Source organism: Aphidius gifuensis, linkage group LG6 (genome assembly GCF_014905175.1).
Source record: "Aphidius gifuensis isolate YNYX2018 linkage group LG6, ASM1490517v1, whole genome shotgun sequence".
In the NCBI taxonomy this organism is placed as follows: domain Eukaryota; kingdom Metazoa; phylum Arthropoda; class Insecta; order Hymenoptera; family Braconidae; genus Aphidius; species Aphidius gifuensis.
The window spans coordinates 1,801,381-1,816,826 of NC_057793.1; the positions used below are offsets into that span (position 1 = coordinate 1,801,381).

At 23.2% G+C, this 15,446-nt stretch overlaps 2 protein-coding genes across 3 annotated transcripts; one reads left to right on the top strand and one right to left on the bottom strand.

The window, feature by feature from the left end:
• The first annotated feature begins 2,540 nt into the window (after positions 1-2,540).
• LOC122858737 (hyccin-like) lies at positions 2,541-6,738 on the top strand. Of its 2 annotated transcripts, XM_044161843.1 has the most exons (8): positions 2,568-3,078; positions 3,155-3,289; positions 3,379-3,504; positions 3,583-3,800; positions 3,889-4,166; positions 4,230-4,346; positions 4,462-4,885; positions 5,240-6,732. In XM_044161843.1, exons 1-8 carry the CDS (start codon positions 2,929-2,931, stop codon positions 5,241-5,243), a joined length of 1,452 nt encoding a protein of 483 aa, XP_044017778.1. In that variant the 5' UTR covers positions 2,568-2,928; the 3' UTR covers positions 5,244-6,732. The 2 variants fall into 2 exon arrangements, with proteins under 2 accessions (XP_044017777.1, XP_044017778.1); XM_044161842.1 differs by lacking the exon at positions 4,462-4,885 and having other exon boundaries at positions 2,541-3,078; positions 5,240-6,738.
• A 746-nt stretch (positions 6,739-7,484) lies between these two features.
• Positions 7,485-11,332, bottom strand: LOC122858738 (1-phosphatidylinositol 4,5-bisphosphate phosphodiesterase gamma-1-like). The gene is made up of 4 exons (XM_044161844.1): positions 11,158-11,332; positions 10,929-11,078; positions 7,699-10,853; positions 7,485-7,607 (listed from the first exon to the last, which is right to left on the bottom strand). The coding sequence occupies exons 1-4, from the start codon at positions 11,330-11,332 to the stop codon at positions 7,485-7,487; spliced, it is 3,603 nt and encodes a 1,200-aa protein (XP_044017779.1).
• Positions 11,333-15,446: the final 4,114 nt, after the last annotated feature.

Sequence of the window (15,446 nt, forward strand, 5' to 3'; positions counted from 1 at the left end):
CAGATTGTAGACTCATAAGGAAGAACGTGGTATAACACCACTCAAGGAAAACAAGTTTATAATAAATAAAACACGTTATAATTCAATGATAGTTCATATTTGAGTGAACAAGCTGAAAAATATAATATAATGATATACCATTAACAAAACATATTGCATATTTATTCATCAGAGATCCTTTGTTTCTTTTCTCTGAAAAAATAAATTTAAATAATGAAATTGCCACTGATTATTTGAGGTACAATTCAAATATAAATTTAAAATTATTTTTGGTTTAATGATTAATTTTTTAAATAGAATATTCAGTCAACAAATTGGCAAACAAAGAGATTTGAACTACCAATAGAAAATTCATCATCATCAATTGGATAGAGAGTTGAATTTCGTCCATGTGAATTACAAATAACTAATTTCGAAAATGCAGCAATATCATGTTTTATCATTCTGTTGTCCAGGGTTATACTAGCTTATAATTTGAATTTATTAATACCAATTAGTAAACTCGATGATAATATGATTCAAATCTGCTACACGTGATTCAATTAGAGTAGAGAAATTCTGGTTTAGAAAAACTAAAAAGTATCATGGAAGAAGAGGAGAGTAATGATATTGTTGATGAATATACGAAATTTACTGTCAATGAAATTATTAATGGGAGGGTTGGTTAACTATTAATTTATTCCACCGTTTAATGTATTTTTTAAATGATAAAATTAACATTACAAGAAGGAGTTTTTATAAAAATATTTATAATAATATTTATAATAATTTGTATTGGTGTATATCAATTTTAAAATACAATATATATTTTAATTTTAGAATCAAAGAGCTTTGACAATAATTTTGACAAAATTTAATAAACGTTTCAATTATATAGATCAAGAGGAACCAGAAGGTTCATGAAATTATCATGTCATGTTAACATTTTATGTTGCCAAATTCACATGACGGCAAGTATGACTCGTCATTGAATTTAAAAATAAAATACTCAATGTTAATTATTTAAATATTAGAAAAAAAAACAAAATCAATTAAATATATTGATGTAAGAAAAAATCATTGATTTAATATATTGTTTTTAACTATCAAATTTTGTTTTTTTTTTCGATAATTCTTATTATATTCGGAACATCTAGCTTGAGTATAGCAGTAAAAGCTGTATTGGGAAACGCACTGTGGGCGTGGCCAATCGCTGTAAGCAGTCGGCAAAAAAAGAAACTAAATACACACACCCAAGTATATCCCATTAACATTGAATTTTATTGTTTATTAAAAAAATGTTATTAACTATTGAGTATATTAGTGGTCTTCGATTCTTGAAAAAAGTATCGGAATCGGAGTATCGATACTTTTTTTTTTAAGAATCGGAAAATCGATGCATCGGCCAAAAATAGTACTCGATACTTAAGTATCGAGTACTTTTTTTTTTTTTTTCGAATGAATTATCATCTGATTATAATATTTTTATTTTTTTTTAACTATATTTTCATGAGAAAATTCAGAAAATTTAAAAAAAAAAAAAAATGATTTTATTTATTTATATAATTATTTATTGATTTGTTTATTGAATTAAAAAAAATTCCATTTCACGGTAGGCCATACGTTACTCGGTAGGTAAAGAAATCATCACTTTAGTAAAAAATGGTAAAAACACTATTTTTTTTTTCTAATATAATAGAACCATAGTTTGCAAACAAATAAAAATAGAAAAAAAAATCCAAAATAAAAAAAATTAACCAAGTGATTTCATATTTTTTCTTGGCTCAGTACACCCTCTTGAAAAAAAGTATCGAGAATCGATACATCGGCCCAAAAAAAGTATCGAGTAAAAGTACTCGATACTTTCCGATTTAAAATCGGCTTGTCGATACATCGGCAAAAATCGAAGACCACTAGAGTATATACTTTCATGGGCACGAAAAACGAATTCCTCACGAAATTCCCTTGAAGAAAATCGTATTATATATGCGGAACATATTACGAGTATAGGTGTAAAAATTGATTCAAGTGATGAGTATCATGTGTTTGCCACTTGATATATTATCAAAATGTGATTTTACTTTGACAGGTTGTTGTTTGTCTAACCTCGAAAATGCATAGAAACTCAGATCTCTATTTCTCCTGGAATTACTGTTGCACCCAGAAACGTAAAGTCTTGTTTTTTATTTTTTTTAATCAATTTTGCGGAAAATTTTGTACCAGACCTTTTAAACAATTTGTAAAAATATTATTCGTTTATTAATTTAGCATATATACTGTGTATACACATATGAATGGGTGTATGAAATAGTTTCCAGAAATTTACCACCAGACGTCATGGTGAATTGTGCGTTTCCCAATACAATCCGTGATGATTAAATTATGATGAAAAATGCACATTATAATTTCTGATTTAATTTTTTTTTGTCAATTTTAAAAAATATATATGATAAAGTGTCGGTAATTTATCGACAGACATTTACACCTCTCAAAAATAAAAATGGCCATGGTAGAAATATACGCGTAATTTTAATCTGAGTAATAATAATAGCAATAATAATAGTTAGTCAAGTTAATGACGTCATCTGTTAATATTAAAAAAACAATAAAAAATATATATTTCGCAAAATTCGTGTGAGTGATCATACAGATCATACATATTTTTTAAAAACAAATAACACAAAATTTATTGCACTCAAATTTAACAATAAATTATTCAAGTAAACAAAACAATGATATTATCCTGTAAATAATCAAAATAAATTGACAAATCAAGTGTCAAAAAATTGTGTCAACAAACAATTGTTGTTGTTATTATTATTGCTAAAAAATTTCCATTAAATTATTTACATATTTTTGTTGTTTTTTTGGTATTTGTTAAATATTTATTTGTACAGTTTACAAGTGACAGTTTATATTTGTAATAAAAAGCTAATTGGATTCATCAAAATGACTGAAAGTTTGGTAAATGAGTGGCTTGCTGATTGTGCTGATCATTCACCAGCTGAATTGCACACATTTGCAAATACCCTGTCACAAGATCATGAAATAATTAGAGCACTTTTTACATTATTAGAAGAAAGAAGTAAAAATAGTGAAGTAATATTAATTATTGATAATTGGTTAAATTAAATTTTATTAAATAATTAAATATTGATATTTATTTATTTTTCAGCTTGTTGATACTGTTTGTAATCAGCTATTTGATTTTTATCGATCACGTGAAATTCATTTGCAAAGATTTACTCTTCAATTTGTACCAACATTGATATTTATTTATCTAAATTCAGTTGCTCATGGTGACATTAAAGTAATGATACACTTGAATTAATAATTATTTTAAATGGCACAGTCATGCTGTAATTATTTACTAATTGTATATATATTTTTTTTTGCTAGAATTGTCGTTCTGTGGAGACTTTGTTGATTGGACTTTACAACCTTGAAGTTGTTGATAAATCTGGTGAAAATAAAGACATCTCATTTCGTTTACCATCACTGGCTATGTTGTCAATTTATCACGAGGTAATTAATTAATTTATACTTCAAAAAAATAATATAAAATTCAGCTAAACAATGTGGTAATTTCATTTTACTTTTTAGCCATCAAGTCTTGCTCCAGCATCACTGACAGAAAGTGCTGTTCGTCGTTTTGAAGAGTGTAATACAAAACTTGTTAGATGGGGTCCACTTGAACAAGTTGAAACGTTAAATGCACAAAATAGACTTAAAATAATGACTGCATTGTTGTTTGTGTTTAATCAACAATTGAGTTTTATCAAAAAATCATCACTTGAACAACTGTGCAAAGTATCATCAAAGTAAGTCAATGAAAAAATATAAAATCAACTTATTTATTTATTTATTTACAAACAATAAATAGTTAATTTATTTGTTAATTCATTTTAGACTAGTTACACAAGGCTTTACAAAACCAGGACATCATCAAAGATCATCCTATGGAAGTGAATCAAGCTTTGTACCAAGATTACTTCCACGTATACCAATATCAAATCAATTTATTCTTGAGCTTCTACATGGCATTTATTTTTCAATGTACAATGATTGTTGGAATGTTGGTTGCCAAGCAATTGAAGATATACACAATAGAATATGTTACGATGGTTATTCCAATGTATTACTTGTTACAAATGCCATTAGAAATTCAATAAGTCTTGGACCAATTGGTAATTATTATTATTGTACAATTTTTATCAATAAATTTAACAAAATTTATAATAATTTTTTAGGACAAGCTAGTGATAATTCACTTGGTGTTGATGTTGCTCTATCACCAGCTGCAGCAACACCAACAATTTCAAAATCAATGATAACAAATGCATCATTTAGAACAAAAAAATTACCAGGTAAAGATATTATTATTATTTTTTTATTTAATATTAATTTAACCAAGTATTAAAATTATTTTAAACAATAAAAAAAAAAACGAAATTTTGTATCTAATAATCAATGAAATGTTAGACGATCTGGATGTAAATCTGTTTGAACCAATTGATCAAAAAACAATTGATGAAAAACCACAGTTATCAGCACCATCATCAGGTAAACGTCGTGTTTGGTTACGTAAACATACACAACAATCATTTGATGATGATGATATTAATATTATTAAAAGTTGTACATCATCAATTGATAATTCACGAAGAGAAAGTTTAGCAAGTAGTCATGGCTCACCAAATCGTTCATCACCTAAAAAAATACGTGATAAAAAATTTGATAATACTGGAGAATTATTGTCATCTGTTGATGTTCATAGAAGAAGAAAAGATAAAGATAAAAATACATCACCAGGAAATGAAAGTAGATTATCTGCTGGTGCTAGATTATACAGAGTTCTTGAAGAACAATCACTTGGTGATAAAAATATTGCATCACTTGACAGTTTGTACGTAAATAAACCATTAAAAAAAAAGTCTAAAAATGATTTTTAAAGTGTGAAAAAAACAAAAAGTATATTTACTTTCATCAATGATATTTTTAGGCACTTTGAATTGTTTTTTTTTCTGCACAAAACATCAAGCTTCAGTTCTATTACACATGACAATAAGCTGTTTATTATTTTTTTTAAATTACAGCAAAGATGAAGAAGATGAAGAAAATAAAATTATATTTAATCACTTGTTGCTTTTTTTTAAACACGCTTTTGTATATTTTATAAATATTTCATAGAAAGTGTGTTGATGATGAAGAAAAATATTTATACTTGGATAATTTAAAATTTGATAAATTTTTTTTACAGATGATATTCCAATTGTTGAGAAAGAAGACAGCACTGTTGATGCAAAAGTAAATTTAGTATCAATAACTGAAGAAGAAGCATCATCGGATCCAACAAGAGTTGGTTCAATTCGTCAAGCTCGTGACAGCAATAAAAGTGCATCTAAAATAACAAATTTTAGCTTAACTAAAAAACCAAAAGACAAAGATAATAATAATGGTAAGATTAATAAAAATGGATATACTCCAAATGATAAAGATAATAATAATAAAAAATCAAATAATCAATTATCAAATAATAAAGATAATATAAAAGGTAGTAAAGTTATGTTAAATATTGATGAAAGTGATGGAACAATACCATTAGCCACAATTAAAAAAAGAAATGATAGTGATACTAATTCAATAATTATTGATAATGAACGTCATTTGTCAAGTGATACAAATGACAGTGTAGAAACTGATGATACAATTAGAAATCAAGATGAGCAAACTGTATCAACTGTTCAAGTTAGCTCAGTCTAATCAATCAATTATAAATTGAATCATAAATTAATTAACACAAATCATCATTTAATTAAAAATTAATTTTTCTAAAAATTTAAATTCAGCTAATTTACGTTAATTAAATAATTAATTAAATTTTTTTTTTTTTGATAAGGAATACTTGAAAAATAATTGAGAATATTCAATTTGAATTTTGTTTGTTCATTTAAAATAGAAAACAATTATCACTGCCACCCTAAGAAAAAAAAAATTAATAATTTAACAATTATTTTTATTTTAATTATTGTTAATTTAATTATCATACTCAAATTATTTTATTGAAAAATTTAATAATAATTATTTGTAAAGCAATATTTGTAAATATAATTAACAATAAATTAATTTATTGATTGCAGTTATAATAATTGTTCTTGGATGTTTTAAATATCCATTAAAAAAATTGATAAATTTGAGCATGTTAAAATTTAAATTGTTGATTATATATAAGATGTATATATAATATTATTATTAATTTTAATAAACTATTTCTCGTTGCTTTGTGGCCTTTAAATTACTATCAAAAATTATATTCTATCGAATTTAATTAACTGTAAATATTAAAAACTGTACTTAATTATTCAAAAAAAAAAGAAAAATTACAAATTAGCTTGTTAATAAACATGCAAATTAATACAAATAATCAACACAATAATAATTAACAATCAAAGACAACTTCAAAGAAAAATCAATGTTTATTTTTTTCTTCAACAAAATTATAATACGTAATTATTTTTTTTATTAATTAACATCATTCCAAATAATCTAGTCTGAAAATTTAATTTTTATTTAATTTTAAATTAAACCATGTTACTTAGAACTTTTAATTAATATATGAATCAAATTATTTAAAGATAAATACGTAATTATAAACAAAAAAAAAAAAGGGGAATAGCTGTTAATTAATTAATTATAACAATGAAAAATATGTATGTATGAAAAAAAATTATAATAAATATATGGAATAAACAATATAAATTTAATGGAAAATATTTATTTTGATTGAAAATTTTTGATGGTATTTATTTTATCATGTGCATCATCAAGATTTTTCATTTCGTTTGTATATAATTGCTGACATTGTTTTAAAAATTCAGCAGTATCACTATCAACTTGTGAAATTTTCTTTTTTCCATTATCAATATCAATAATTATTTCATTTTCTTTCTTTACTGTCATTTTGAATTCTTTTTCAAGCATTTTTTTTTCATTTGTTAAATCACTGACATCTTTATGTAATTTCTTTAATATTTGTGTGACTTCAACATTACATTTACTGACTTCAGCTTTATCAATTTTTCCATTTTGATCATTACAACTTATTTGATTGTTACCTTACCAGTTGTTTACCTTTCAAATTATTAGCATATATTAATTAAAGTATTAAAGAGAAATTAAACAAATATGAAGTGTACTATTCCAAAAATATCATGGCACATTTTTGTTGTATGAAACGTAAAACAATTTAAATTATTCAATTATTTTTAATAATTTTCTGAAATTTTAAAAAACATTATATTAAAAAAATATAAAAAGAAAATTTTTTTTGTGTAATAATTATTTAAGTGATCAATAAGCTAAATAGCCTTGTCAAAAAAAAAAAAGATTTTTGACAACGGTTGTAACTGTGTATACCTTGATATCTAGTTAAATGAAAAAAAATAATAATAATCATTTAAAAAAAATAATATAATACAAATAGTCAATTTTAATTTGATATAATTTTATTGAAGAGCACTTGGTATTCTGGTAATTTTTATGTAAACTAAAAGTGTTGCAAGTTCAAGATTTTCACTGTACTGATTTTTAAGGGGTACACATCTGTAGCCACTTCGTAGACACTGAATCTGATTAAAAATAAAAAAAAAAAAATCGATTATCTTTATATATAAATAAATAAATAATAAATTAAAATAATATATAAAATCAAAAACATACCGGGTATGTTGCTTGTCCCAAAAAATTACAATCACCAAATGAATCCTCATCTTGTACTAAAAATCTAATCAATGCAAAATTTGGATTTAATATATCAAATTCACATGTTTTATTCCACATTGGATTAAGTCCATTGTCATAAATTGTTTTTGTATTTAATTTAACACCAGTATCATATTCAGCTCCATAAATTTCAACTTCAACAAATGGACTTGCTGGTCTTTTACATTTTTTATGAAGATGTCTTGCACCAATAACAGTCAAATGTATATTTAAACCATCAACATTAATTAATGTTTTTTTATCATGCATATTAAAATAATCATTAAACATAAATTCAGGTTTTAATATATATCCACAATTACCATTATCACGAAATTTTGCATAATTAAGTTGCATTGATCTATCACCAGTTTGATAATTTAATGCAACCATTTGACATCCAGAATTCCAAAATTGTATTGGATTATAATTTGATGAATCAATTCTTAGTCCTTTTGGATACACTCTACTCAATTGTATTTGATGATATTTTATAAAAAATTCATGCTCTTGCTGACACATAAATTTTTCAGCTTTTTTTTCTGAAAAACTACTCATTTCTTGAAATATAAATTTCTTATTATTAATACGTTCATTATTAAATGAAGTTGAACGACAATAAATTATTAAATTTGACATTTCTTTAGCAATTTTCCGTTGTCTTTCGATTTCTCTAACATTAACATATTCCGCTGTTTTTTTAATTGTATTCATCCAATCAATTGCAATATCTTTTGATGGTGTACATGCCTCAAATATATCACACATATTTGGATTATGAATTTTAATAATCCATTTAAATCCTGGTTTATCATCTGATTCAATTTCAACAACTGCACCAGTTATATCTAATGAACCTTTTTGTAAATTACCCAACATCATTGTATCATTTTTATTAATATTATTATTATCAAATGTATCTCTGTCTTGACATTCAATTTCTTCAACATGATTTGCTGGAAACCAGTGTTGTTTTTTACCACCATAATCACCTCTCCACCAGTCACTATCTTGTTTATGTACATTTGTTATGATAGCATGTTTAACAAGTGTCAATTCATCATCTTTTCTTGCTTTAAAATCATATATTGCTTTTACTGTTATTTTTGATATAAATGATGATGGATCCACATAACCAGGTATACCATAAACACTATCATTATCATCTCCATTATTGTTATTACTATTTTGAAAATCTAAATAATCAATATTGTTATTTATTGGATTATTTAAATGTATTTTTTTATATAGTGGATATTTTCCATAATAGTCGATTAATTCGACAAGACTTTCAAATTTTATTTCACCAAATGTATATAGTCTACCTTCGAATTTAACACGACAATGTTTAATTTTTTTATCAACATAAAATGAGATTGCATATGTATCTAATTCTTTTTCACTTGGTCTAACTAAAAATGTACCATTAATTGATATTTTTTTTAATATATCCTCAGCAATAATTCTTGTACAATTATTATGCCACCATTCTTTAGTTTCATGTTGACATGGTTGTGGTACTGGTTCTTTTAATATTATTGAAAATTCATGACCTTTTAATAAATTATTACGATAATATGTTATTAAACTGTATAAACTATCAAAACAATAACTATCAATTAAATAATATTCTATTTTTGATGTTAATTTAATACGACAATGATAAACTTTATCTTTACGCCAAAATGATATACAATAATTACTAGCAAATGTAACACATTGACGTACAAGAAATGTACCATCACCAAGATGTGAATATTTACGTATTAATTCATCAGCTTCTTCTCTACCACGTGCTAAATTACCATGAAACCATTTTTCACCAAAATGTAATTCATCATTTGATACACTATATAATTTACCATTAATCATTGTTTTTGTTGATGATGTATCATTATCATCATCAATTTCAATTTCTTGTCCTTGTGAAAATATATCAATAAAATATAAATGTTGACTTGTTAATATAAAAAAATGTGGATACCAACCGTCATCATTAATATTTTTAAGATATAATATACCATTTTTTAAAGTATTACGTACATCCATTTCTTGATTAACTGGATTATTTCTAGCAATAAATTTTGTCTCATCAACACCATCTGGTAGCTTTTTATGTTTTAATATTATTTTACGTTTTAATGCATGTGGTGATGGTAATGTTGTTTCATTTTTATCAATTGGCTGTGTAAGCAATAAATCACCAAATACTTGTTGCATTGCAGCAGCCATTCTACGTTGTTGTGGTAATGTACAATGATCTTCGATTGAAATTATAACTGGATACTCAGATGTGACAAATGCATGCTCTTTTATTGTTTTAATAACATCAATAAATTTAATTTTTGATGTTAACGTATTTCCATGAAGTATAAATGGCATACCATTTGATCCATCCCAACAATCAATTTCAATACAACGACAACCAGAACGTAAAGCACGTACATATGCTTGACAACTACTTTCACTAGTTATTTGATCACCCATTAAATATGTATTATGTGATGATGCTATCCAATAATGTGATAATGGTTTTGTCATATCTTGTGTTACTCTGTCATATTTATCATTCCATATGTCATTTTGTTTTGAATATAAAAATGAAAAAAATTCATTTAATGTAAAATATGGATCTTGTACATCTCTTTGTGGATCTTGTAAATAATCCCTCATAAATTTTGATACTTTTTGTGTATCATTTGCAATTGTCATATCATTTTGTTCATTTATTAAAAATTTTTGAAAATCTTGCAATTTTATTATATTATTATCTGATGAATATAACAATAATTTTGTCCAATCATTAAATTTATTATAATCAATCATTAATTTATAATATAATAATACAAAATTATCGAAATCTAATTCTTTACTTTCACGAATATCTATTTCTTGAAATATTTCACGTAATTTATTTGTTGATATGTTGCAACTTGCACGCGGCATAAATGATTCAATATTTTTTAATGTTACCATTTCATGACTATTTTTTATTTGATAAAATTCTTTTTTAAGCCAACGTTCAAGTTGTACTGGATACGGTGCATTTATTGTATTTTTTACCAAATAACGTAAACATTTTACCCATAATTTACATTCTTTTTCTCTAGAAGCTACAACAAATATTATTTAAAAATTAACATTTATATTTTGTATTTTATATTTATTAGTATAGTTTAAGTTTTTACCTGAAGCTGATAGAGTTTTTAATTGAAATTCTGAGCCATAATAAATTATAAAACAACGAAGATTTTCAATTTTTTTTGAATCCTTTGGCCATTTATCAAACTCTTTTGATGATTTTCCCACTACAATGTATTTGATTTCTCTAATTTCAACTGTAGAATTAAAAAGTTTATAAATATAATAAAAAATATATTAGATATATCACTATATCAGTTATTTTAAGAGACTTACTTGAACCATCATATAGACGAGATGTTGCACTTTTAGCCCAACAAATTTGTCTTGTTTCTCGTCTTATCATAAGTATCTTTTTTTCCGGTCTTTTACGTTGACAAAATTCTGTTATAACAGTACCTCTTTCAAGTTGGCTTATAGTTTGCTCAATCTCCGGTATAATTTCACTCATTTTAATTGTTTTTTTTGTTTATTTAATTTTTATATAACAAAAATATAAATAAATAAAATAATTTTATTAAAATTTGAACAATCTAGAAAATAAAATAATAAAAAAATCATTTCAATTATTAAAATTTAAAAAATACCTTAATTGTTACACAACTATCACATGATTTATCAACATTTAAAATAAAAATTTAATAAACAATCAAATGTGCTTTTGATTATATTAAGTACGTAAATTGTATCATGAAATCTTTAGATTAATAATTATAAAAATAAATTTATTGTTTGTTTTTAATTTTTATTGATAGCATCAACAACAGTGTTGTACTTTACTCTTCAAGCCTTCACTGAGAAAATATTATTTAATTATTTTAAAAACCACTGATAAATTATTAATAAATTTTATCAACAAAGCAAAAATTTAAATTTAAAATTCTTCAAATAACGAGTAATCATTTTTTTCAATTTTTTTTTGATGACAATAATTAAAACATCACAGTGAATTTTTTTAAAGCATTAATAAAAAATTAAAAATAAAATTATTTAATGCAGTTATAGTTGCACTTATAATAATTAAAAAAAAAATAAAATAAATATTAATAATTTTTTTTTATAATTAATACAAAGTAAACGAATAATAATTTAAATAAAATTTCCAAAAATTTTTTTTAATTAATTTTTAGCTTTAACAATTAAAAATTAAAAAAAAAAAAAAAATAATTTAATTATTAAATAAATTTTTTATTTTTGCAACTATAACTGCACTGTGCTTTTGATTATACCAACGATGAAATTGAGCAGTCCTCGAAACATGCGACGATGATATTATTATTAATTTAAATAATTTAAAAATTTTTTTATTCAATGATTATTATTAACACCTTCACTCAATAAATATCCATTTTGTTATAATAAATTTCAATTTAAAAATAAATAAAAAATGGATAATTTTATTTAATTTAAATAATAAATTTAATAAATAATTAAACACTATTTAAACGTGTTAAAATTACACTTTTTCGCCCGCAAATTAATTAATATCGCGCCTTAATGTGACACCTTCTGAATAGCCACTCGTTTAAGACTGGTGTTAACGCCTGTCAAATGAAAATTAAAATGATAAATTTTCGAATGAATCGTCAAAGTTTTCTTATCTATAATAAGAAAGGTCCAAAAAAAATAAAAAAAAATATCCAAACATTTCCTTTTTTAGGAATGACTCAACTATAGTGATTTGCTTCAATAAATAATTGTCCATTAAATAATTGTAAATTTATGTTTTTTTTTATAAATGAATAAATAATATTTATATATTTTATAACATTGTGATTATTTAATTTTTAACATATAATGGTTTTTTTTTTTTATTTTTAACAATGCATATATTAATCATCCAACTACGACGTTCATTTTTAGTAATCACAAAATTTACTGATAAGGAATTTTTTATAAATATATCGACAAAAATAGTTTTATAATAAATAAACCGAGAAAAAAAAAAAGTCTCGCGACAGTCACATGATTAGTATATCTTTTATCAATTGTCATTTTTTCAAAAAAATATATTGAAAAGTGTTGATAATTTATCATCAAACAATCACCTTTCAAAATTTAAATTCACAGTTAATTTACATTAATTAAATAATTAATTGAAATTTTTTTTTAAATAAGGGCTACTTGAAAAATAATTGAGAATATTCAATTTGAATTTTGTTTGTTCATTTAAAATAGAAAACAATTATCACTACCACCGTAAAAAAAAAAAAATTAATAATTTAACAATTTTATTATTATTATTTTAATTATTGCTAATTTAATTATTATACTCAAATTATTTTATTGGAAAATTTAATGATATTAATTGTCAAGCAATATTTGTAAATATAATTAACAATAAATTTATTTATTAATTGCAGTTATAATAATTGTTCTTGGATGTTTTAAATATCCATTAAAAAAATTGATAAATTTGAGCATGTTAAAATTTAAATTGTTGATTATATATAAAATGTATATATAATATTATTATTAATTTTAATAAACTATTTCTCGTTGCTTGGTGGCCTTTAAATTACTATCTGAAATTATATTTTATCGAATTTAATTACCTGTAAATATTAAAAGCTGTACTTAATCATTCAAATAAAAAAGAAAAATTACAAATTAGCTTGTTAATAAATATGCAAATTAATATAAATAATCAACACAATAATAATTAATAATCAAAGACAATTTCAAAGAAAAATCAATGTTTATTTTTTTCTTCAACAAAATTATAATACGTAATTATTTTTTTTTACTATTTAACATCATTCCAAATAATCTAGTCTGAAAATTTAATTTTTTATTTAATTTTAAATTAAACCATGTTACTTAGAACTTTTAATGAATATATCAATCAAATTGTTTAAAGATAAATACGTAATTATAAAAAAAAAAAAAAAGGGATAGTTGTTAATTAATTAATTATAAAAATGAAAAAAATATATGTATGAAAAAAAATTATAATAAATATATGGAATAAGCAATATAAATTTAATGGAAATTATTTATTTTGATTGATAATTTTTTATAGTATTTATTTTATCATGTGTATCATCAAGATTTTTCATATCATTAGTATATAATTGTTGACATTTTTTTTAAAATTCAGCAGTATCACTATCAACTTGTGAAATTTTCTTTTTTCCATTATCAATTTCAATGATCATTCTATTTTTTTTTTTTACTGTCATTTAAAATTCTTTTTCAAGCATTTTTTTTTCATTTGTTAAATCACTGACATCTTTATGTAATTTTTTTAATATTTGTGTAACTTCAACATTACATTTGCTGACTTCAGCTTTATCAATTTTACCATTTTGATCATTACAACTTATTTGATTGTTACCTTACCAGTTGTTTACCTTTCAAATTATTAAGTATTAAAGAGAAATTAAACAAATATGAAGTGTACTATTCCAGAAATATCATGGCACAATTGTGATCCTGTTCTTAGTATTGATGTACAATGCTCAACAGATAAAAATGTTGATAATGGAATACCTTTTTGGCGTGTTGCAACTGCAGGTGGTGATTCACATGTGTTGGCAAATTGAAAAAGAATTACAATTTTATTCATTTCAAAATAAATTGTAATTGTGATTTATTGTTGTTGTTGATGTTGTTGTTGTTGTTTTTTTTTTAGATTTGGCATTTGACAGTAAATGAATTGGGAGTTGCAATCGGACGATCAACTATTCTTTATTTTTTAAAATAATCAATTCTTTATCAATTTTCTAAGTAATCAAGTAAACAGATTTAATAAACAACGGGCAAATAAATATTTATAATAGAAAAAAAAATATACACATTTTTTTCTAGACTGCAGATAATAATTTGCAATTAATGCAAAATATATTTAAACTTTTGATTGCAACGTCAGTATTATTCATAGGTAATTTAATTTCATATTAAAAAAATAAGAACTAATATATTTTAAACATTATTTTTTGTTTTGTTTTTTTTTTGAATATAAATTTAAGTTACGCTATAATTATTTTAAAAAATTTATCATTTAATGGATTAGAACTTGAATAAGACTCCAATTAAATATTTAAAAAGGAGGGAATAACATAAAACTTTTTTTTTTTACTGTAAATATTTCAAAACCACAAGCGATCGATGAGATGAGTCAACAATATTACTTATTTTTAGAAATATTTTTTATCCCGAATAATAGATTAAAAAAAATATCCACTTACTAATTTTTTTTTTTTTCATCTTTTGTAGATTTTATTTTCAGACAAAAATCCAGCATTGATCTCATGTCGGAGGAATTTTCTCCGTCATTAGTCTCATGCCGGAGTAATTTCTCAGGAATGAGCCAAGAACGGAGTAATACCGGAGAAATATTTCCACCAGGGCCGAGTTTGAATGAGCAGTCATAAGAAAAAAAATACGTTTGTTAATCAAAAAAGTATAGATCTGATTAATTAATTTTTTTAAATGTATGTGTAAAAAAAAAACAAAGCTGTGTAATTGATCAGTTTGATAATTTAAAAATAAAAAATAAAATCAATAAAAATAAAAATATAATGAAAACAATAATTATTTTATTAATAATATAAAAAAGTATT